Raw genomic sequence first — 25566 nt, 5'->3', positions numbered from 1 at the left:
TAATTTTCTTACAACATTCTCCTTTGAAGACATAACAAAGCAACGTAAGAAATGTAACGAGATTGTAAAGTGACCCCTGGAAAAGGAGAATGACAATGGAAATGTACTCATCTAGTTGATTGCCAGTACCGGGAAACGAATTTCCTGGCTCCCCTTTGTCGATTGCTTTGTTCCCTGCAGAATGGACGACATATTGATTGGCGCGCCCCTCTTTATGGAACGCGAATTTGAGAGCAACCCGAGAGAAGTGGGGCAGGTCTACCTGTACCTGCAAGTGAGCGTCCTCCTCTTCCGAGACCCTCAGGTCCTCAGGGGCACCGAGACTTTCGGGAGATTCGGCAGTGCTGTGGCGCATCTGGGGGACCTGAACCAAGACAGATACAATGGTAATGTAAACCACTGTCCCTGGTGTCCTAACTATGTTACTGCTACATGAAAGAAACAGTGGACATTTAAAATACAGTGGTATGGGGGCACTGTTATTATTATTGGTTTTTAAAAAATTATGAAAGGTATGTTTTGACTAATGCACACATCACATGGAAATTTTTTCATAAGTGATTTAGGATGTTTCATAAGAGCTCTCAAAAGTATATTGAGAACTAGAGAATCTTCTGTATGTTTGGCAGCAAGACAAATGTATATGTATTGATGTGTTAGCATGTATAGTACATTCTGGTTAACATATATGGATGGGTTACATACAGGTTATGATGAATCGTTTCTGGTCTATAAACTCCAATGGAAAGCCAATTTCAAATGTTTGCAATAAAGCAGTTTTAAATTCTTAGCTTAGGCTTGTGGTTTTCTAAGTTAAAAATTCATAGATGCCGTCTAAGTACCCTCTCCTCAGGAAAACGCACATGTACACACAACATTTTCCATACATTTTTGGGATCTATAAGAACCATATTATAGTGTGTTTCTTGCTCTAAGTCAATAGTGTAGCAGAAACATGCTGTACCATGCTATCTAGGAAGGATTAACATCAGATCAGTATCCACTGGTACTTTCTGTAAGTATATTGTATATTCTTATGATTGCTTTGAAAAAAGACCTCAGCAATTAGTAATTTTTAAGTTATAAGTACATATTAAATACTTATGATTCAAGGGGAATAAAAAAAGACAAGCTATTCTTTAAGAAACTTACTGCTGACTGGGGATTTAGCTCAGTGGTTTCGCCACCTGCTGCGCAAGCGCAAGGGCCTGAGTTCGATCCCCGGTACCAAAAAACAAAACAAAACAAGAAACTTGCTGCTTTGCCCTACTCCCTATCATCTAAGTGAAATAAATAATGCTGAATTATCTGAGTTGTCTTTTAATAGTATTTTCTTTGATTTGTCTTTTCCTTTAAGCCCTTTATGATAATTATTATTGCTGCAGAACTACAGAACTCCCATGGAAAACATAAGCCCTTTGGATTTACAGTATTTTAAAAATTATACTTAACTATTTCTAAAGCAGTCTTCTTTATCTCCAAATGTGTTTGTCTGCAGACATCGCCATTGGCGTACCCTTTGCTGGCGAGGATCAGAGAGGCAAAGTGCTCATTTACAATGGGAATCAGGATGGCTTAAACATCAGACCTTCCCAAATTCTGCAAGGACTGTGGGCCTCACAGACAGTCCCTTCTGGATTTGGCTTTGCTTTAAGGGGGGACGCGGACATAGACAAGAATGATTACCCAGGTAAGGGTTGCTTTCTTTTCCCAAATGGGAATTCATTTCCTGGCAGGACTCCACCCTTTGGAAAATTCATCATGTGTAAGCAGTTCTCCCATAAAGAAGGAGGTTGAGTTTAACATGGCACGGGGTTGGGCAGGGGTTTTTAATTTTTTATTTCTTGGTATGGTCCGTGAGTATTTAATAGAAGACAAAACAAACACTCCTTTTCCAGTTAAGGAACAATTATAAAGAGAAAGATGGCTTAAAAACCTGCACTGCACATAATACTTGTCAACTATGCAGCCCAGGATTTCCTTGGAGATCCTGAGGTCATCTGATCTCCACCTACAGAGTCAACCCTCTCACCGCACTCCTTTCCCGAGCAATTTAAGTTCCCAGTTAAGCTGATAGTTCTTATTAATCCATTTGTGACCTTCAACATTTACCTTCATAAGACTTGTGGTTTTAGCTCATATTTTCCAGCTATATTTTGGGGCTTTCAAAGATAGATTGAATATTTGAAGGAGAAAAAAAATGTGCTTCATGATAGGAATTATAAATTATTCCTGATAACCTCACTCATATTGAGGGTACATGGAAATTCATAAAGCAAAGATGGATAATTCATGTTTTGTGCATGCTATAGGAAAATAAGGATTTTGTCTTAAAGGATTATTTCAGTAATCAGAGTTTTTAGCAGAGAACATTAGACTCCTTGGTTTTATGGTTCATTTTTTCACTTTTATGTTGGTTGTTTTAAGATGGTTTCAATAAGTGCTTAGAAATCATTAATAGTTAACTGACAGCTTCAGCTCTTTATTAAAACCTTGTCTCTTTCCACCAGCCCCTCCCCTACTTGGGAATTTTCCATATATGGGCTTTTCTCTGGTTTGAGGCAGCAGTCCAATAAGCTGACTGCCTAAATATACATCATTAATTTCAATCCTTTGGCTTTTCCTTCTCCTCTGGGATTAGGCAAAAAGGATAACACAACTTATAAATATTCCAGAAACCTTTCACAGTGCTAATGTAGATATTATAGTGGGCTCAAAAAGGATTGATACTATATTGTATACTAATGCTTTCTGCCTGTGACAATTGCAAGGGCATTTAGTTATATTTATTTTCTTAAGTCATGTTATACTAGTCTAGTTAACTGTGGTTAATTTTGGTGGTTGGGAGGAGTAGTCAAGAACAGGTCTCCTGCATAATATGTCCTAATTTTAAATAGTTCAAATATCTAGGTCTCTTATGTTATTCCTACCCCACATCCATCAGGGTGATTAATGAAATTCAACTCCTGGGTAGCGATTTTAGATGAACAGTGAATTTAGAAAGTTGTTGCTATTCATTATGCTTGTCATAGCCTTCCTTTCTTATCCCTTGGGACGAGGGAACTTGACAGACAGGGTAGCTGTGACTGCCATAAGGTGAAGGAAGTAAAGGATGTATCAATCAAACAGCCGGTCCATCACCTCCTTTGTTTCTTTTTTTCCCTCTTAAATTCTTTTATTGGTACATTTTAGGTAAACAGTACATTTACATTTATCATTGGGTGTTTGTGCCTGAACATGTTGTATCTTAGTTCTTATTTTTTCCCTATTACCTGTGTGCCCTTCACCCCCTCCGCCCTTCCCTATTTACGTAGACTTTGTTTCCATTTTTTTTTTCTCATAATTTTTCCTTTCCTTTCTTCCCTTTCTCCTTCTCCTCCCACCACCCCTCCACCTTTGGACCTTTTCCTGTTTCAAATTGTCAATTATTTGTTTTAATCATTTTCATCCTTATTTACACTTTCAGTTTCTCACACCAGAGAAACTATTTGGTATTTACACATGTGTGTCCTATTTATTTCACTTAAGAGTATCGCCTCAATGTGCATCCATTTAGCTATAAATGACTCTAGTTTCTCGTTCTTTATGGCTGAGTAGTACTCCATTTTATAAAAAAAACCGCATCTTCTTTATCCAGTTTCCAGTTGATGGGCACTTGGGCTGTTTCCAAGCTTTAGCTATTACAAACTGTGCCACTATAAACATGGGTGCACATATATCGCTGTGGTGTGACTCTTTTAGTTCTTTTGGGAGGATCCCCAGGAGGGGAATAGCTGGGTCAAATGGGACGTCTAGACCTAGTTCTCTGAGGTATCTCCATACTGATTTCCACAGTGGTTGCACCAGTCTGCACTCCCACCAACAATGGAGAAGGGTTACTTTCTCCCCACACCCCAGCCAGCATTTGTTATTGGTTGATTTCTTTGTTTTTTTTGTTTTGTTTTGTTTTGTATTTTTGGTACTGGGGATCAAACTCAGGTCCTTGTGCTTGCAGAGCAGGCAGCAGAACCACTGAGCTAAATCCCCGGCCCTGGTTGATTTCTTTATAGCAGCCATTCTTTCTGAGGTGAGGTGGAATCTCAGTGTTGTTTTCATCTGCATCTCTCAAATGACCAGTGATGTTGAACATTTTTTTCATATATTTATTTGCTACTTTTACTTCCTTGTCTGAGAAATGTCTATTCATTTCAGATGCCCATTTTTGAAATGTTTCTTTGAATTTGGGGGATCTGATTTTTTTCAGTTCTTTATATATTCTAGATAGTAGTTCTTTGTCTAAGGTACAGCTGCTAAAATTTCTTCCCATATTGTAGGTTGTCTCTTAGCTCTGTTGGTGGTTTCTCTTTCAGTGCAGAAGCTTTTTAATAAGATGAGATCCCAGTTGTTGATTCTTTGTGCTAGTTCCCATGCTACTGAGGTTTTGTTCATAAAGTCTTTTCCTATGCCAGTGTCTCCAAGAGTTCTACCTAACTTATCTTCCAGCAAGTTTAGTGTTTCTGTCTTAATATTTAGATCTTTAATCCACTTCGATCTTAGTTTAGTGCATGGGGAAAGGTATGGGTCTAGTTTTAATCTCTGGCAGGTTGAAATCCACATCACCTCCTTTGAAGACTGAATAAGGACCAAATGAAGGGAACAAGAAACAAATTTCTCCCAAGGAATATTTCCTTTGGGGAGAGAGAAAACAAGAGTAGGACAGGGAAGAAAAAAAATAGCTGGTGCACTGTTAATCATTGATCGCCTCTTAATTGTGCCCCTTTATAAGCTCCCAAGGTGCCACCATTTCTGCTGGTCTTTGTACTGTACCCTGCAGCGAGTTTTAGGGTCACCAGCATGAGAACAGTGTATCTGAAACGTGCCAAGCAGACCAGGTACCTGCCAAGCCTGTTCACAGAGAATGAAGGCACAGCCCCCTTTCCAGACATGGATTCACTAGCTCGGGGCAGAGCTCAGGGACTTGAGTTTGTACCTGCTACCCTACCTTGAGGCTTACCACACCACAGCCCTTAAAGTTCTGCCCTCGGGTCTACAGCAGTCTAAGGCTCTCTTCTCTCCTTAGGCAAAAACCTACATTTTTAAGCTCTGACACTTCTTTTACCCTTTTCAAAGACCTCTGTCTGGACAGTGGCCCTTTTCTCCGGGCTGCCTCTGCGTGGTGGCCGCCACTGTGATGCTCAGGCACACGGTGTGCTGTGGGCTCATCCTGGAAGACTAGGGAGGAGGCTCCTTGGTGAGTAGTCAGTGTTTCATGCACTGCTGTACATTTCCTGGAAATTACCTGTGTATTTAAGTGGTACTTTACCGGGTTTCATTTAAACCATAATATGTTTGTTAGATGTAAACTCACCTTAACCTGGATTAAGCCATAAAAGGGGATACTTATGTCACAGTTAAAGGACTGTCTCAAGGGAAATCAAGGGCAGGGATTCACCAAGCCTGTGGAAAGCAGTGCCTGGAATTTGTTGTCAGCTCCCCCACCCGCGCGTGTGTGTGTGTGTGTGTGTGTGTGTGTGTGTGTGTGTGTGTGAGCGCGCGCGCGCATGCCTTTCCCTCCACACCAGATTTCTCTAAGCATACAATAGCCCGTTTCTCCTCCATAGCTCCAGATACCACATGCTCCAATTGTACGAACTCATGGACTCTGCACTTCATCTTAGTCCCAAGTCCTGGGTTGTGGGAGATTGGCCGGGCTCCGAGGCAAAGGCTAACATTTTCCAAAGACAGCACAAGTTGACCTGTGGCTTGTGCAGGTGCCCCAGTAGATGGCCTCTCTGACAACCCTGTAAAGAAAAGCAGGACAAGGGGGCCCCTAGGAAATGAGAATCCTAGCAAAAAAAAAAAGAAACATTATTTAATGGGAAAATGTTAATTTTTACAAAATGAGTTTTACATTACTTGGCATTATTTTATGTTTGCTCCTTTAGTTTCAAGGTCTAAAAGAAAAATAATCAAGGCATTTCTTCATTGAGTCAAGAAGTGTGTATTAGCCCGTGCTATGGGCTGGGCACTGTGCTGGGGAGTAGACTGCAGTGATGGAGAAAGGGGTACAGCTTGAGCTCCAGGTGAGACAGAGAGACACAGGTGAAGCAGAGCTTGTAATGGGGCCTGTGGGGAAGACACCTCTCCTTGCCTAAAGGGGACTTCTAGCTGACCTCATGTGAAGGCCAGTGGCAGATGACCATGGAGTAGAGGCAGGAAAAGGAACCTCAAGCGAGAAAGACTGAGATAACGAGAACACACCACCTCCTAGGACAGCAGAGACATTGGAATCATTGGTCTCTAAGCAGAGTAGGAATTTGGAGAGGGAGGCTGGAGCCAGGAGAAGCCACTTTGGGTTTGGACTTTATAATGAGACCAATGAGAAGCCAAGCCACTTTGGAAGTTTCACTCTGGCTTTGGTATGGAGGATGGGCTGTCCAGGAACCAACTGGTGTAGTCTGGTCACAGATGACAGGGACCTGTATCTCAGTAGTGACAGTACAGGTGTGGGGAAGTGGATGGATAAAATCAACCAGATATGGTGGCTGTTGTGTGTGGGGGGAGAGGGAGGACATTTGACTGGCTTCCAGTTTTCTGGCTTCAGTGAATTGCTGGATGGTGGTACCATTCATTGAAACAGAACACACTGAGGGGGAGCACAGCTGTAGGGAAATGATGACTTTAAGCATCGTGAGTCTGTGATAACTTTCCCCATCGAGGGATGCTGCAGAGTATCCGGGTGGATGGGATGTTCCAAGAAACCTGAAGCATAGAGCTCAGCCAGCAATCCAGGCCAGGCCATTGCCAGCCTGCCAAGAGATTCAGGTTCAGCAAGATTTCTCCATCGCTGAATTGTCCTCCTGAGTCCTTGCCCAAGGCCTCTTGAGCCCTTTTTATATGTCAGAGTCTGTTTCTCAGTTCTACCGAATTATGAATTCAAGACACAAAAGTCAGTCTTTGCACTGGATCGACAGATCATTCTTTTAGTATCTTTGGCAATTTTCTTGGGTTTCTGCAAGAAATCCATAGAATGTAAGAATTTGCAAATTCATGAAATACTGGAGTCTTTAAAATGCAAGCCTTTTTTGAAATACAATAACGTACTTAAAAAATTCAAACATTGCTGGATGCTATGCTTGTGAATTTTAAAAATGTTTTATTAGGAAAATATCATAGGCCTTCAGAAATTTTATAATCATTTGGTCTTGATTAAATGCATTACCAGAAGAAAACAGACTCTGTAGCTCCATATACAAGCACCTTCAATTCCCCTGATTACTTCCAGAACTTGAGCTAATTCCAGGATCGGGGCTGCTGTGAATGATGTACAGGCTGTGCCCGGCCAAGGAGCATGTGGGGACAGATTCGTACACCAGCAGGCTCCCTCCACTGGGGCAAGCCAGGGGCACATTCTACAATTCACATACAGACATGCATGCTCTCAGTGCCCTGTGCCTACTAAATAGATCAGAAACAACCCAAACTTCCTCTACCTAGTTACCTACAGAATTCATGAGAAAATAAATCCAGAGATACACAGGTTTGAAACACTGGACTGAAACAAGTTGAACTGCTTGGAGTCTTTACAGATTGGAACACATCTGAAAAGTGCTTACAAACCATGGTGGCTTCTGATGAGGCTGTGATGGGATTGATTTTCCCATTTTTGAATCAAACACTTTTTCTTCATTTTAGGTGACAAAAGGCTTAGAAGGTATATTGAAAAGCATAGTAGTGTTGGCTTCCCTGGGACTCCATTGCCTGTCATGTAGCCCTTCTGGGCAGCCTGGTGTGGAACCCACTAGAATCATGGCAGGGCACGCACAATGCTCCACTTACATCCAGCCACAAGCATGCTACACATTCTTTATACAACCTGGCTGCTTTTCGCAGAGAGAAAGAGTGGGGCTGATAGTGATGTTTGATGTTTACTTATTGTGCATTCTAGCTGACTCATCCCCAGAAATAAGTTAACCTAGTACCTGAAATAACTAAAAGCACAGATGAGTAAAAAGTGGTTTCTGTTACATTTGCTCATTGTGACATGATCTGTTCTGCACATTCCATATGTTCTGTGTTTGTGCAGACCACTCGGTCTCCTTGTCTTTAGAGGTAGGATCCTACCAAAGAGCAGGCATTTAATATTTTTACAATTATAGCAGCTATAACTATTGGTATGTAGAAGTCCAAAGCATACTAGCCACTGCACAGAAGAGGAATACATGGTATATCCACTGAAATATTATTTACTTTCTCATACACGTGTGTGTAAATTTTAAAACAGGGGAGTGTATTGGCTAAGATTTTATAACGCTGCACTTCTTTCTTTCTGGAAACCATCTAAGCAGTCTGAAAATAACCGTATTGAAATTACCAGAATGGCAGGGAGCAGAAGAAATCAGACTGCCTAAATTCAGCTTCCCATCCCACACGGAGTAGCTTGGTACTTGACTGGATCTTTTGAGTATCCATTTCCTTCTCTGGTGTATGGAGCTAATAATGCCTACTTTGCAGTTTTGTATGGGCCTGCAATTCCAGGCTGAGGGAAGATTTCTCCAAAATATGAATGGTATAGGACAGCAATGAAAATTAATCTGATTATCATGAAAAAAATCCACAGTACTTACTTCCCAGTCATGTTGGGACCAGAAAGATTCTAGAGCATTGGAGACAGACAACCCAGGCTTAAAATTGGACTGCTTCTTCCTAGGTATGTTAAGAGTAAGAAAATGTCTCAAACACTGTGTACTTCGGCTTCTTTGTTTGTAAAATTGGATGAGAATATGTTGGTGTAAAAAATCAAGTGATATAATTTGTACCAATAAATCGAGATTATATGTTGAAGTTAAAATGAGATTATGTAGGACAAAGTTTAATAGAAGGCAGCTCTTCAGTTTTGTAAACAAGATTTCATATATTTTTGAGGTATTCTTTGTCCTCTGTACACTAGTTAACATTCTTTTCTTCACTTGAGTAAGCAAACTCCCATGGTCCCCCAAGTTTGACCTCCAGGAACATGAGAGTAAGGACACAGCTACAAGGACCCTGCTGGACTGAGAACCACTCATGATATCCCTGTTGCTGACCCTCTGAAGAATCTGCCTCCAACACCATGAGGTTTCCACCCCACCCTGATGTAATTCACCATCACCACACCCCATGCCCACCCCCCAGGGGGGAGACGGTATCAGGGATTTCTCTCGCTTCTCACTGCTGTGCATTACTGGTACCAGGGATGAAAGACTCTCTTCCATCAGCCTCTTAGCCCTTCAAGAATACTAAATTTCAAACATATGAGACCTGAACTAGGATGGTGACAGTGGAGATCAAAAGGAAGGAGCAAATAAAATTGTGTAGATGAAAAATAAACTAGACATGGTGATGCTGGCCTTCATGGACAGCAGAGGAGTGTGGAGAGGAAAGAAAAGGACTATGAGCCAGCTGTGGCAGCACATACTTCTGATCCCAGCACTCTGGGAAGCAAGGACAGGAGGATCGCAGTTCCAGCCCAGCCTGGGCAACTAAGCAAGACTGTGTCTCAAAATAAAAAATTTAAGGTGTGGGGGGGGTACTTTGGATGTAGCTCAATGTGTAGACCTTGAAATCAACCCCGTTCCCAAAAACACTCCCTAAGATTCATACATAAGTAGGAGTCACAAGTATTTTCATTGCTAGCACCACAATTCTTTCTCCTATTCAAAATGTAGACGTGTTTAAGCTTTTATGTTGATGTTCATTGGAAAACTAGGACTGACCGTGTAGACATTAATTGAGTGGAAGCATCGCAGAGGAGAAACAGCTGTGATATTCAGGAATACTCCAGCATAGTGATCTAGTCTAATCCCGTTAGACACGATCGCATAACGGCACCATCTGCGAAATGCAAAGCACAGACCGGGAGGGGGCGGGGGCCAGATTCTGTCGAGGAGCAGAAATCATACAGGCAATAAAAATGGGAGGAAAGCATGGGCCGAGTGCCAAGATTATCAGTGTCTCCTTCGGGCCCCTAATGCACGATGACTGCATCATGAAGCCATTTCAGACAGTTAGACTCAATGAAATAAAATGACTCATTGTCTGTTTTAATGAGTGTATATGTGTGTGTGTGTCTAGTGTAAACAAATAAGTGAGCAAGACAGAACCTACACACAAGAGGAAATAAAGGGATGGCTTTACCCAAAGGGAATAATGCATTTTAATTAAGCCTTGAGCTCCTTGAAATTGTTGACTTGAAGTTTGGTTGAACTAAGTTCAAATTTTGTAGTGAAAGTTTATTTTTCCATCTCAGACTGCTACTCAAGTTTGTATGGAAAGCAAAACATCACATCCTGATTGAGCAAGATTTTCATGATTTCATTCTGAACACATTGGCAATTAGACTATTACATTTCTTGTAAAAAGAGCTTATGAATTTACATTGAATTGAATTAATTCAAATGAAAGAGTTCTTGAACTTGAATTGAGTGGTGTCATGAAGGGGAAACAAAAAGAGGTGGAGGAGCTGAGTTTGAGACCAGTCCTCCCAGGTGGAATTTTAGTAACCCAACTTCTCTGGGCTTCCTTTCCTCACCTAGAAGGAAAGGAGGGGTAGGGTTTTTTTCTCCTAAGGTCTTTTAACTCTCAACTTGGATTCCATAATCCCAGGTGAACTACCTTCTCAGACTGCACTGGAATACTAGGCACATTACTAAGGATTTAAAGGAAAATAAAAAAGATTTAGTGAAATTATACAATTATATTGTTTGACCTGGTTATTTTCTTTGTTCTAGTCCAGGATCCCACATTGAATTTCATTGTATATCCTTAATTTCCTCAATTCTATAACAGTCCCTTGTTTAAAAAAAATTTTTTTTAAATGTTTGGTTGTTTGAGACAGGGTCTTGCTATGTAGTTCAGGCTGGACTAGGGCTCACTGTGATCCTCCTGCCTCAGCTTCTCGAGTGCTGGGATCACAGAGCTGTGTGGGCCACCATGCCTGGCCTCTCTTTCCCTTTTACTGTCAACTTTTGACACCTGTGAAGAGTACTGGCTGGACATTTTCAGACTGCGCTAAATTAGGTTTCTCAATGTTTGTTCATCGTGACACTGAGTTACATGTTTTGGGTAAGAGTACTTCACAGTATATCATGACCTCTTGGTGTATCTGAACAGCAGGTCACAGATCTCTGTTCATTTTGTACTTCCATCATTTGTGTGAGGTCCTGTCAGCCGGGGGACTGCTGCAAAGTTGCTATTTCCCCCTTTGGAACAATCCTTTGGAACAATAAATATTTCTGAAAGAGATTAGAAGACTATGCAAATAGCTTGTTTATCATCATGCTTTTGCCCACTAAGTTTGCATTCCATACTGAGCCTCACCTGCAATAATTATTTCTGCTCAGTCGTGATTTTCTATTTCTTTTTTTCCCATTAAGTTTACTGGTACATTTTAGGTTTAAAATACACTTACATTCACCATTGGGATCTTGTACCTTTATACAATGTATCTTGGTTCTTATTCCCCCCCCCATTCACCTGCCCTCCCTTCACCCCCTCCACCCTTCCCTATATGCAAAGACTTTGTTTCCATTTTTTTCCTTTTCTCATATTTTTTCTTTTCCTTTTATTCCTTTCCCCTAACCCTCCCACTTCCCTGCTCCTTTAGACCTTATCTTCCTGTTACACAGTATCAGTTATACATTTTTTAAATTACAATATCAAGATCTAGGAGACATTACCACAGATTTTACACAATTTAAAAGGATATAGAAAGCATATTACAAAAATCTGTTTTGAAATAAATTTGACAACTTCTAGGAAGTACCTTGGAAGACAAATTAATGAAACTAACTTGGAAGGAAAGATAAAATTTGAATAGCACCTATTAAAGAAAGTATATTCCTAGCTTGAAAACCTACCTATATGACAACAGCAGGCTCATAAACATTTTAACTGATAAATTATATCAAACAATTAAAGCAGAAAAAAGAAGGAACACTTCTCCCCTCATTTTAGGAACTCAACATTGTGCTAATCCTAAAATTGGATAAAGATAATAGAAGAAAAATGTATGAACATAGATAGAAATTTGTTTAACAAAACAATTAGAAGTCAGATCTGGCAGTATGTAGAAAGTGGTTTTGTTATAGGGATGGCAGTGTTGGTTCAGCATGGGAAGATCCACCCCCAAAAGTCATCAGTTTAACAGAGGAAAGGAAAAAGCCATATGAACCTGTCACTAGTTGGAGAAAGAGTATTGGACTAAATTCTACAGCTGTTCATGGTAAAAGCTATCAGGAGATTAGAAGTAGAACAGAACCTTCTCAACAGATTAAAGACATGTACTCCATACTTCCAGAAAGAATGCCTTATATGAATGGAGAAGGTACAATGCTTTCTCCTTAAGGTGGGGAACAAGGGCAGATATGCTTACTCTTTATCTGCCTATTAAACTTTGAAACCTAGGCCACACCGAAATAGTCTGCCAATAAAATGACACATATAGGGTAGAATTGGCAAGGTAGAAGCAAAATCTTTATATGTAGATGAAATGATCATGTACAGAGAAAATGCTAAAAAAATCTCTAGGAGCCCCTAGAACTTGTATTTGAATTTAGCAGGATTAGAAAACACAAGGTATATATAAAAATTCAGATCTGTGTATACTTGCTATAAATGAAGAATTGGATATTGAAATTTAAAAGTTATGTAGGAGTACAAAGGACCCAGAAAAGCCAAAAACAAAAACCAAAACAATGTTGGAAGACGTTTAGCACCCAATTTTAAGACTTCTTCTAAAGGTACAGTAATCAGGGCAGTGTTGGTGTAAGGAAAGACATATAGATCATTTGACTAAAACAGAGAATCTAGAAATAGAACCACACATATATGGTCCACTGAGTTTTGAAAGATTATTTAACATTAGCGTTTTATAGAATATAAACTCAATTCAAAAGCCGAGGAAGAGATAGTGTTTTCAGCAAATGGCACTAGAACACCTGGTATCCATATATAAAAAATTAACCTCAATCCTTTTTTTCCATACATGAAAATAACTTGAAGGGATCTGTGAACCTAAATATGAAAACCTAAAAGTATAAAACTTTAAGAAGAAATTATAAGGGAAAATATTTTTGAATTCAGGGTAGGCAAGAACTACCTAGGATACAAAATACATCATGTATAAAGGAAACAAATTGGTAAATGAGATTCCATCAAAATTTAGAACTTTAAATGACATCATTAAAATGAAAAGTAGTCCTTAATCAGACCATATTTACAATGCATATAACCTATGAGCAGAATATATAAAGAATTCTTAGAGCTCATTAATAGACAACCCAATTAAAATGTAGACATAAGAAGATGATAAATAGCCAGTATAGCCCAAGGAAAGGTGTGCAACTCTAGAATCAGAAAAATTCTAATCAGTACAATAACAAGATTGAATTATACACTCACTAGGGAGATGAAGTTAAAAGTTTTAAAAGCCTTGTCATGACTTTTTCTTTTTGATGGATTCTCCTCCTTTGCGTTTAATTTGTCACGCCCAATGGATTCATTCTGCTGGGTTTCCTGGAGTTGTGATCCTCATTGTCTTTTCCTAGGGTATTGTCTAAAATTTTTGGAGTGCCAGTTTGATATTCATGAAGTTCCTGAGGTGCTCTTTATCATGAAAGTATCTTATTTCTCCATCAATTTTGAAAGATAGTTTTGCAGGGTACATCAATCTAGGTTGGAGGCCATTTTCCTTTAGGGCTTGAAATACGTCACTCCAAGCTTCTCTTACCTTGAGGGTTTGCATTGAGAAGTCTGCTGTGATTCTGATGGGCTTTCTTTTGTATGTGATTTGTTTCTTTTCTCTCCCAACTTGTAGAATTTTGTTCTTCTGTTGGATTTCTGGAATCCTAACTATTATATGCCTATATGTAGAATATTTTTGATCAAGGCTATTTGGAGTCCTATATGCCTCACTTATCTGTATGTCAAGTTCTTTTCCCCTCCTTGGGAAGTTTTCTGCCATCACTTCTGTGAACAGATTTTTATGTCATCTGCACTCTCTCTTCTTTCTTCATTGACTCCAATCAGTCCTATGTTATTCTTCTTTGCATCATCTAGCAGCTGCTGGATTGATTTCTTGTGTTTCTTTATAATTTTAAAGCAATTTTTCTTTTCCTCCTCATTAATTGCAATCTTACCTTCTATATGTGAAATTCTATCCTCACATTGGTTCATTCTGCTGTGCAGACTTTCGATGGAGTTTTTAATCTCCTGGGAATCTGTTTGCATCTGTTTTATGGATTCCATTTGTTTCCTATGTTGGGATTCCATCATGTTCCTCAGATCTGCTATTTTTTTATCTGTGTCCTCTCTAGATTTATTAATCATGTCTTGCACCATGAGCACAATATTTGCTGTTCTCTGAGTAATTATTTCTGATTTCATTTTTCCCAGATCCTCTTTTGTTGCCAGTTTAGAGAGTCCAGGTGGTTGAGTATCATATTGTTCCACCTCATTTCCCTTTGAGGTTGCTGTAGGTGATCCAGAAGTCTGTTTTTGAGGCTTGTTTACGTGTCTTCTCATTTCCACTGGGTGGGGGGCTGGGTGAGGGGGCGGTGTTTCTGGTGCCTGCGTGGCTCACCTTCTCTGCCCTAGAAGCTTGGGATGGTGGTGGGGGAACTTCCTTCTGGGTGCTGGGGCTGGCTCAGCTTCTCTGCCCTAGGAGCTTGGGATGGCGGCAGGGGAGCTTCCTTCTGGGTGCTGGGACTGGCTCACCTTCTCTGCCCTAGGAGCTTGGGATGGCAGCAGAGGAACTTCCTTCTGGGTGCTAGGACCGGCTCACCTTCTCTCATGATTTTCTATTTCTGTCATTCTCCCATATTGATTACCTGTTATTCTACTATAAGAAAAAGATCTTTTCCCCTCCAGTTATTTTTCTCTCACATATTTATGTTGGTATGGACTCATGGAGATTTATTTTCCACTATGGGTCATAATCCTTTACTCTATTTACTTATTTTTTTTGCCAAATTGGCCCCACATTTGGCCTTTGGGAAATCCTTCTAGTTGGCCCCTTTGACAATGCCCATCCTTTTATGAGTGTTTCCTTACTTTGTAACACCACAAGATACTCCAAGTTCATCTTGTATTTTCTCTTCTCCAGTGCTGGAACCAACTGTTATTCAAGAAGCTATAATGTTTAAAGAGCAGTATTTAGCAAGTAAGATCTGAACACTGGATCTCATGGTTACTAAGATGCCAAGATAAAACCTGTAATGCAGAAATTACATAGACTAGGGCCGGAGACTTAGCTCAGTGGTTTCACTGCCTACCTTGAAAGCACAAGGACCTGAGTTTGATTCCCTGGTACCAAAAAAAAAAGAAAAGAAAAGAAAAGAAATTACATAGATTGTCATGTTCACATATTTTATAGCTACATTCCAAGCCATCACTATTAATCTAAATCAATGAATTACATATTGTTGTTTTTTTACTTTACCTATACTTTATCAGTCAGGCTTTCTACATTTTTCTGGTCAACAGCAGATATTTGGGCAATGTTAATATTATTGAGCTAATGTTGAGAAGAGCTACCAGTTGTTTTTTTTTTTACTTTTAAAGATGATGGTAGACTATATTGATTATATGATATTTAAGAGATTGTGCTTTTAGAAAAGTAATTATTCATATATTCAACAAATACATACTGAGGATCTATGTGCATGACCCTGTTCTAGAAGTTGATGGTACAGCACTGAATTTAACAAAGATCTTGTTTTCCTAGGTCTGAGTTCAAATCCTAGCTATGACAATAGTTAGAGATGGGATGTTGCTAGTGTTTATTTTCTTTATTAGTACACCTTTGCAGTACATAATGATTACATTTGTTGTGGGGAGCTGGTCCATGTACATAACACCTCCTAATTCTTTTTTCCTCCCCTTCCCCCTCATCCCTCCCTGCGCCTTCCAACTCCTGATCCCCTTCCTATTTCCAGAAACTCTATTTCCATTTTTTTCTTTAATTCTACTTTTTCCACCCAATTTCCTCCCCCGCACACACACACGCTTTAAAGGGTGCTTTGGAGGTTAAGTTGGATAGAGGTGTTCAACATGTAGCACTGTGAATAGCATCGAGTAGCAGCCATTGAATATTAGATATATATGATTTATTGGTGCTCTGCTGTCATAATCCATGCCCTTAAGGAGGCATCCAACAATTAACTGTAATAGAAGGCAGCATTCAAAAAGAAGTTAAAGAAGAATACAAATAATGAATGAGTTAGAAAGAGAGAGTGCTTCTTGTAAAGTGATCAAAGAAAGTCTTATGGAGAGACACGTTAAGCAGGACCCTGAGATCTAAGTATGATTATAAGCAGTTATACAGAGAGGGTATCCCAGAAGAGGCACACAGAAGGAGGAAAGACGGAGACACTATGTGAAGTGTTCTGCTACAATTAAAAGAAAAAGCCTTCCAGGAGTGTTTAGTATTGAAGGGGTGAAAGAAGGTGCAGAGGAGACCTCAGCAGAGCGTCCCATGGATACTGTGTGTCCTGCTCAGCATCTGACCTAGATAACTTTCTCTTCCCAGAAGCCCTCACTATTTCAGAGGATACGACATTGTGAGTTAATTATCTGACTCAGTGTTACATGAGTGAGGGAAAAAAAGACCCACTAATGTCCAAGACTACACAGTACAGATTTTTTTGGAGGGACCTTGGCATAAACAATGAATGTGGATGGTTTCTATTTTATGTAATGAAAGCATTGTTTCATTTGTCTTTGTTAGTATGCATTGCACGGTTTCAAAAACATGCCTCTTGGTATTTTTGATCATGCTAAGAAAGAAACTTGATACATAAATTAAAGAAAGCACTTCCTATCTTTTTTAAAAAAGGCAATTCAGAAGTGGTATGGTCCAAATTAATGAGAACATTAAGTGTAGAGAAGTAAAACTGAAAGGTAGGTTGGGGACAGCTAATTAAAAGCATTGAATAGCATGTTAAATAATTGATACCCTAATGGGAAAAGATAGTGTGTTTTATATTTCCAAGTGACACTTTAAGGACCTAAATCTTGAGAATGAGTTGTAATAAAAAAGAAATTGGAGTTTGAAAACCATTAAAGCATCCCAGGTGAGGGTAATAAATTGAACCAAGCAAGTGCTGGGGCACAGCCAGGGTGGCTGGAGGTGACTGGGAATGAATAGCTCAGGGCCACCCTTAGCTTCTGCTGTGGGGTTAGAACTGGTGGGTGACTATCCAGCCAATCATCCTTTGGAGATAGTTGGGGGGCCGTTCTGCAGGCTTTGCAATAGCCCCACTGTGTATATCTTCAATCTTGAAATATACCTTCATATTCAGAGATGTGTTGGCAAATGTTTAGCAACCAGATTTCCAGAGGAAAAAGGAAAAGGCATAGAGTTTAGCATTTCCTGATCTCCATGGGTTCATATCCCACCCCAACTGACTGTGAGCAGTGGTGAGATGTACATGAGTGCTGTAGGTACAGTTGAGATGAACCTGACACACCTACCTGCTGTGATACCCCAGCCACTTACAAATACACAAGCCTCTTTTCTTCACGATGTCTTTCCAAGGGGGGATTTCTATTCCTATTCAGAAATTCACAGATCTAAGTTGAGAATTACCATTGTCTATACTTATAACTGCTTTTATTAGAAACCTAAACAGTAATTACCCAAGATCACTTTTAAGTCCAATAACATAAGATGCTGACTTTATTTTCCCAAGCTCAGAAAAAGACATTACAGCTTGGGAACTGTCACATCTCTACAGCAGGTATTTCTACTTTGTGTATTCTGCTATGAAGATCTGTGAGTCTCTCCATCTCCCTTACCCCTGCATCAACCCAAAGGGAGCAGTTGTATTGATATATTGTGTCTACCACCCAGAGCTTATCAATGAACTCCTCCCACACCTGAATCGGGTTCTAAGATTAAACCTTCTGCAAATAATATACCCTTCATAAATTATTCACCCAACAGTTTGTTCTAGAGCAAAGTTAAGTAATATCCTACTTGAAAGTAGTAAACATAGCACATTTCTATTACCAGAGAAATCTAACTGTACAGTTATTGTATTTATATGCCACATGCTGCCTGTTAGTTGAAGCTTGAAGTAACTTCCTCCCAAATATTCATAGTATACACTGGCTTCTTTGCAACTCCCAGGGCATCAGTGAGGATGATAATTTACCATTTACACTTGATCTTGCTTGTAAGATACATTTAATACACTTGCTGCCTTGCCTTCATTTCTTAGACTAGGAGGAGGAAGAGTGAGATATGGAAGAATTGGAATGAAGTCCTTGAACTTCAAACCTCACATTATTTCTGCCCTCCCACTGGCCACTTTTTCTATGTCATTTTCAATTGACTAGTACACAAATGAAAAGCCGTATTTTAGCATCATGCTCTTGATGAATCCTTCCTGTTTCAAAGTCTTTGCACACCGTGGCCATTTTTCCAGGAATTCACATGGCACAGAGCCTCTCAGGTCAAAGGTCATTTCCTAGCAGCCTTCCTAGACCATAACTCTTCCTCTAGAAGCACATATCTCAGACGGAAATTATGCAAGTGTGTGAGCATCTGATAAATGCCTCTTTCATCCCACTGCACTGGACACTGGTGTTAGTTGAAAGGTAGGACTAGATTTGGTTTTGCTCACTTTGGAATCCTGGTGCTCAGCGCAGTGACTGATGATAAGAAACCTGGTAAAAGTTAGATGAATGAGTGAACGACTGACAACAAATGCTGGAAATACACACACACAGGGGTAAACCAGCTTCTTCACAGCCACACACATCCATGTGTAAACTGTTGCTCTCATCTCTCTTTGCCTTGGCACTGCCCTCCACTGCAACTAAAATCCAGTGTGCTGTTTCATTCCTGTGTGAAATAAGAATGAAAACATAAGTAGGAATGATAAAAATAAACTTTGGCATTCCTCCCTCGTGAGCACAAGAGGCTCCCCTCAAAGTGACAGTCATTCGTCACACCAAGAGGCAGGCAGGAGACCCCTGTTCTTCCTTCACCTGTTGGGGGCCAGCTCTGTATCCTCTCGCCCGTTCACACCTGCTAACCTTAGCTTTCTCAGCCACAAAAACAAGGTGCCCAGACCAAGCCCCACCATTCAGGTTGTGGAGGCGATTTGCAAACTCTAAAACTGCTCTGCACAGTCAGCTGTTCTCATTTCTCAACTCCTCTGGCCACACGGAGGTGGGAGGGATGGAATCCAGCTCCAAGGCTGAGGTCTGGGTTCTTGGCCCTGAGCTTCCTGTCTGCCATAAGGTGCTGACTTGGGTAATCCATGTCGAAAGCCACCTGTGTGATGATAGATGGGCAATTTTGAAGACAACTAGTAAAGCGACAAAGCGCTCTTCAGTATACTTCCTATTTGCAAACATTGCTTGTGAGAGGGTATTGTTCTTTCTGTACGGTAATCATCTTAACCTTTTACTGACATTTTCCTGTGTTGACATTAATACTTGTTATCTAAAATCTCTCAACCCTAATTGATGCTCTTAAGAGAATAAATGAACACCAGAAAGCCTGGGATCTGCCCAGAGCTCAGATGAAATTGTGTAGGTGAAGCTTTTTTGGGAGTGCTCAGCTCCTGTCTTCCTTGGCTTCCTTGCCCTTCTGTCCCTGAGAGCTGCCTCACACCAACTACAGACATGAGACCTATTTCCCTTTCTCGAAGTTGTGCTGAGGAAGAATCTGATAACCTCATTTTCATCTGGATAGAAGGGATCAAGACAAGTCAGTTGCGTGGAGAGACTTCAGTGCAGTGGGTGCTGGCTTGTGTTTGCAGCACGGCCCCTGGGTGAGGTGGTTGGTGGACTCCTTGTGCCTCCAGGGCTGGGACAGGTGGTTTACTTGCTCACTGCAAAGCCCTAGGCAAATAAGACAGGGTATGGCTCATGGTGGGTGTTCAGGAAAGACTTGCTGAAGGAGGGTCCCCAGGATAGGAAACCACTGGTGTGAAAGTTCTTCCCTTCCTCCCAACTTCCCTTGCCAGTTGGATCTGTAGATTGCATGTTAGGGTATTTGTTTGCATATGGTGCTATAACAAAACAGAGACCACAAATGGGGTGACTCAAATAACTGACATGTGTTTCCTCACAGTTCTATTGGCTAGAAGCCCAAAGTCAAAGTGTCAGCTGGGTTTGTTTCTTCCAAGTCTCTCTCCATAGCATGTATCAGATCATTGTCTCTCTCCCTGTGTCTTCTCGTGATCTTCCTCCTGTGGTGTCTATGTCCTGATTTCTTATAACAAAACAGGCCTATTGGACTGGGTCCCACCTATATGACCTCAATTTACATGAATTACCTCTTCAAAGATCTCATCCCCAAATACAGACATTCTGAGATGCTAGAACTTAGGACTTCAATGTATTCCTTTTGGGGGGCATAATTCAGCCCGTAATACTTGACAAACACATAAATCCCCAAAGTTTGTAATCAGAAGGATTTGTCTATTAGGCTGAATGGGAGGAAATGTCTTGTCTTATCAGGCTTTTCCGAAGACCGTGAACTTGTTCCCAATAGGCAGCCACTTAACAAGTGATGCTGATCCTAAAGAAACAAACTGTTTTCTAGGACTTTTACCAACTGAGTGACAGCACCCATATTATATATCAGTGTAGCCAGGACAAGGACAAAGTGAAACGCCTTTGGTAGAGTGACAAAGAATGCAGCAAATGGAGCATCAAACAAAAGTAGAGAGAAGGATAATCCTTCCAGCCACAAGATGCTAATGATGTATAGAAAACTATTTTCATAAGGCAGACTTGTCATTTGATATTTTGCTCTTATTTTTTGTGGGATTTTATTTAAAGGAAAATAAACCCTTAGTAAATCAGAATGTTGCAACCTAATGCCATGTTCAAGCTCATAAATGTTTTTCTTCAGAGTTCATTTGGAAGCATTTCAGACAGATTGTTAGGATTATTGCTTTCAGGGATAAAATCATGCATTTTTTTCAAACATTTCTTCCTCAACTCATAACCTTCCCTTTGGTAATATTTTGCATGTTACAACTTTTTAAAAAAGCAAGCAAGAAAGGCAGGCTCTATTTTTAGGTTAACACATTTGCCAAACGGAAGGAGACTTATCTGAATGCCCACTTCCACAGATATGAACTGTTTTTCCAGTGCCAAACACACCAATTTCATAATCTACTTGCAAGTGGACATTGCCTGTTTTGTACACCACCATCTTTAACCCCAGCATTTTATACAGTGTCTCCAATCCTGTGGTTTCTCTTAATAGCATCATTCTGTGAAAGTGGGCGGACCCTTATGGACTGAGGTAAATGACTATATCGACAGTCTTTAGGATCCTTGCATGCTGTGGGAAGAGACTTAGCAGAAATGGACCCTGGGCCACAAGATGTGAGAACTGGGACTGGGTGGAGCTGAGTCACAGATGAAATGTGTAGGGTCTCGTGTACAGAGCCAGGAAGCCAGAAACTGGTCAATAATAGAGACAAGAATGGATCCCACACATGCCCAGACAGAGTTGCTGCATTGAGAAGTGAAGGAGCGGCCTGGATTGAATGTCAGGACACACAGAGTATAAGTGTCCAGCCCCAGAAAATTCTACTACACTCTTGGCTTTCTCATTGGGGCACCCTTAAGGGTTCATCAGAGATAAGCAATGAATGGGGATTTGTCCAAGGTTATTTAGGATCCAGTGGTAAATGAACTGGAATTTAAAACCTCTGATTCTTAACCCTTCATTCATTTTCTTCCACCTGAAATAGCACACTGCATTTGAAAGAGAGCTTCAGAGGTTTTTGAAAGATTCAGTGAGAGACAGTGTGCAAATCAGAATTGGCCTGTAGATACCCAAACACCTGTATATACATGTTTGCAGTGTCTCACCCAAAACTAGAAACAACTCCAGGGTCCCTTAGCCAGAGCCTCTTTAGCCAGGATGGACAATCAAACTACAGGCCATCAAGCATTTCAGCAATAAAAGGGAACAAACTCCTTATATAAAAAACATCATGGATGAATCTGAATGCACTGAGTTGAATGAAAGAAGTCATAGGCTATGTACAGTGTGACTCCACTTATAGGACATTCTGGAAAATGCATTAAAAGATGCCAGGGATGAGGGGACCGATGTCACATCTGCATAGGGGACGCTTTGAGATGATGTGATGAATTATTCTTTACCTTGAGTGGCAGTTGAAATATGGCTGGATGCTTTTATCAAGCTCTTAGATTATATATTAAAAAGAATGAAATTCACTATAGTAAAACACACTTTAGTTTTTAAAAGATTAAAGGGAGAGAGAAAATAGCATGTGGATAGGTTTCTAGGTGACACTGTAATAAGGCAGGTAAAAGTATGAACTCAGCATCCAGACTAGGCTTTGCCTCTCTGTACCTCTTTTTCCTCATTTCAAAATGAACATAAAGCTACCTTCTTCATGAATTGTTGTAACCAAGGAGGCACAGTAGTCTCCTCTTACTCATGGGGGACATATTCCAAGAACCCAGTGGATCCTTGAAAACATGGACAGTGCATAACCCTTCATGAGGTATGATTTAAAAAAGTGATGAATGCTTAATTTTTAAAATGTATAACAATAAAAGATATATTGCCATGAATCCCCCTCAACATTCTCCTCTTCATTTCCAACACATTTGTCCCATTTTTCTTGACACTTCCTGGAGCAGTCCTGGAAGTCCTCTTCCCCTAAGTGTCTTTAGATGCTCTATCATGTGCCTGGGTGTCCTGAATCAATCCAAAAGGTTTTTGATTATTTTGACTTTGAGGAGGGCCAGAAGTCACAGCATAGTGCCAGATCTGTTAAGGAAGGTGGATGAGGACATACCATGATGGTTTTATGAGCCTGCCTTGCCTTAGGATGGGACTTGGAAGTAGTATTCATCGTATTATTATTTTTTTAAACACACCCCAAAAAGACACAAAAAAGCACTTCCAGAATTGCTTCAGAAAGTGGCAAGAGTGATGAGATAAGTGTATTTGAAGAAAGGGCAGTATTTTGAGAGGGATTAATGGCAATGTGTTTTTTACTGCAATATTTTTCTTATTTAAAGTGTCAACATATATATAAATATTTTTTATGTTAAATTCTTTTATTGGTACATTTTAGGTATACAACACAATTACATTTCTAATTGGGAATTGTACCTTTATATAATGCATCTTGGTTCTTATTTTTTCCCCATTCCTGGCCCTCCCTTCACCCTCTCCACCCTTCCCTATTTACAAAGACTTTATTTCCAATTCTTCCATTTCTCATCATTTTTCCTTTCCCTTCTTTCCTTTCCCCTGCCCCTCCCCCTCCCCCTACCCCTTTGGACCTTTTCTTCCTATTTTGCATTATCGATTATTCATTCTAATAATTGGTACATTTTAGGTATACAATATAATGCCATTCATCATTGGAAATTTGCACCTTTACATAGTCTCTCTTGGTTCTTATTTTTCACCCTTGCCCAGCCCTCCCTTCAACCCCTCCAGTCCTCCCTATTTACAAAGATTTTGTTCCTATTTTTCCATTTTCTCATATTAATCCCATTCCCTTCTATCCTTTCCCCATCCCTCCCACTTCCTTCCCCTTTGCCCCTTTTCTTCCTATTTCACATTACCTATTATACATTTTAGTCCTTACTTACACTTTCAGTTTCTCACACCAGAGAAACTATTCGGTATTTACACATGTGTGTCCCATTTATTTCACTTAAGAGTATTGCCTCAATGTGCATCCACTTAGCTATAAATGTCTCTAATTTCTCATTTTTTATGGCTGAGTAGTACTCCATTTTATTAAAAAACCACATTTTCTTTATCCAGTCTCCAGTTGATGGACATTTGGGCTATTTCCAAGTTTTAGCTATCACAAACTGTGCTGCTGTGAACATAGGCATACATATATCACTGTGGTATGATTCTTTTAATTCTTTGGGGAAGATCCCCAGCAGTGGAATAGTTGGGTCAAATGCGACTTCCAGTCCTAGTTCTTTGAGGAATCTCCATACTGATTTCCAGAGTGGTTGCACCAGTCTACACTCTCACCAGCAGTGGAGCAGGGTTCCTCTTTCCCCACAGCCCCACCAGCATTTGTTATTGGTTGATTTCATGATAGCAGCCATTCTTTCTGGTGTGAGGTGGAATCTCAGCATTGTTTTCATTTGCATCTCTCCAATGACCAGTGATGTTGAACATTTTTTCATGTATTTATTTGCTATTTCTACTTCCTTGTCTGAGAGATGTCTGTTCATTTCAGATGCCCATTTTCAGATTGGGTCTTTAAATTTGGGAAGTTTAATCTTTTTAAGTTCTTTATAGATTTGAGACAGTAGACCTTTGAGGAAAAGCAGGTGAAGATTTTTTCCCACATTGTGGGTTGTCTCTTCACACTGCTGGTGGTTTCTCTTGCTGTGCAGAAGCTTTTTAATAAGAAGAGATCCCACTTGTTAATTGTTTGTGCTAGTTCATGGGCAACTGAGGTTTTGTTCATAAAATCTTTTCCTACACCGATGTCTTCAAGAGTTCTACCTAACCTCTTTTCCAACTGGTTCAGCATCATATGGTATTTGTCTTTGGCGCTATTGATATAGTGTATTACATTGATTGATTTGCATATGTTGAACCATCCCTACATCCCTGGGATGAATCCCACTTGATCAGGGTGTATGATCTTCCTGATGATCTTCTGTATTCTGTTTGCTATTATCTTATTAAGGATTTTTGCATTTATGTTCATTAGTGAGATTGGCCTATAGTTCTCTTTTTCAGTTGGATCTTTCTCTGCTTTGGGGATCAAGGTGATACTTGCTTCCAGGAATGAATTTGGGAGTATTGCTGCCCTTTCAATTTCACTGAAGAGTTTAAACAGTAGTGGCAGCAGCTCCTTTCTAAATGTGTTGTAGAATTCAGCAGTGAAGACATCAGGGCCCGGGATTTTCTTAGTTGATAAGTTTTTAATTATGTTTTCAATTTCATCAATTGATATTGGGTTGTTTAGAATTTTTAGGTCTTCTTCGTTCATCTTTGGTAATTCATATGTATCTAGGAATCTGTCCATTTCTTCTGTGTTGCCCATCTTATTGGCATATAGGTTCTGGAAGTAGGTATTGATGATCCTCTGGATTTCTGCTGGATCTGTTGTAATTTCACCCTTTTCATTCCTAATTGCATGGATTTGGGCCTTTTCTTTCCTTTTCCTGATAAGGTTGGCTAAGGGTTTATCAATTTTGTTGATTCTTTTGAAGAACCAACTCTTGGCTTCATTGATTTTTTTGTATTTTTCTCTTTGTCTCCATTGCATTGATTTCTCCTCTAATCCTTATAATTTCCTCCCTTGTATGAGCTCTGGGGTTGTCCTGCTCTTCTTTTTCTAGAAGCTTGAGGTGCAGCAGCAGATTGTTTAATTGAGCTTATTCTGTTTTTCTAATATGCGTATTCACTGCTATGGATTTCCCTTGTAAGACTGCTTTCATTGTGTCCCATAGATTCCGATATGTTATATTGTCATTGTCATTTAATTGAAGGAACTGTCTGATTTCTTCTTTAATTTCCTCTGTGACCCACTCGTTATTCAGAAG

At 40.0% G+C, this 25566-nt stretch overlaps 1 protein-coding gene across 1 annotated transcript in view; it reads left to right on the top strand.

The window, feature by feature from the left end:
- The window catches only part of Itga8 (integrin subunit alpha 8), a 195341-nt gene that overhangs the window by 67763 nt on the left and 102012 nt on the right, over positions 1-25566 (top strand). Inside the window, exons 12-13 of the mRNA XM_004859985.4 lie at positions 181-386; positions 1499-1690. Coding sequence (XP_004860042.1) covers positions 181-386; positions 1499-1690 — 398 coding nt within the window. The remainder of the gene's footprint in view (positions 1-180; positions 387-1498; positions 1691-25566) is intronic.

This window comes from Heterocephalus glaber, unplaced genomic scaffold, assembly GCF_053883595.1.
Source record: "Heterocephalus glaber isolate CG9 unplaced genomic scaffold, H.glaber_assembly_v1.0 deba00000768, whole genome shotgun sequence".
NCBI classification, from domain to species: domain Eukaryota; kingdom Metazoa; phylum Chordata; class Mammalia; order Rodentia; family Bathyergidae; genus Heterocephalus; species Heterocephalus glaber.
The sequence above is the reverse complement of the archived record's forward strand: the minus strand, read 5'-3'. Positions and strand labels throughout refer to the sequence as shown.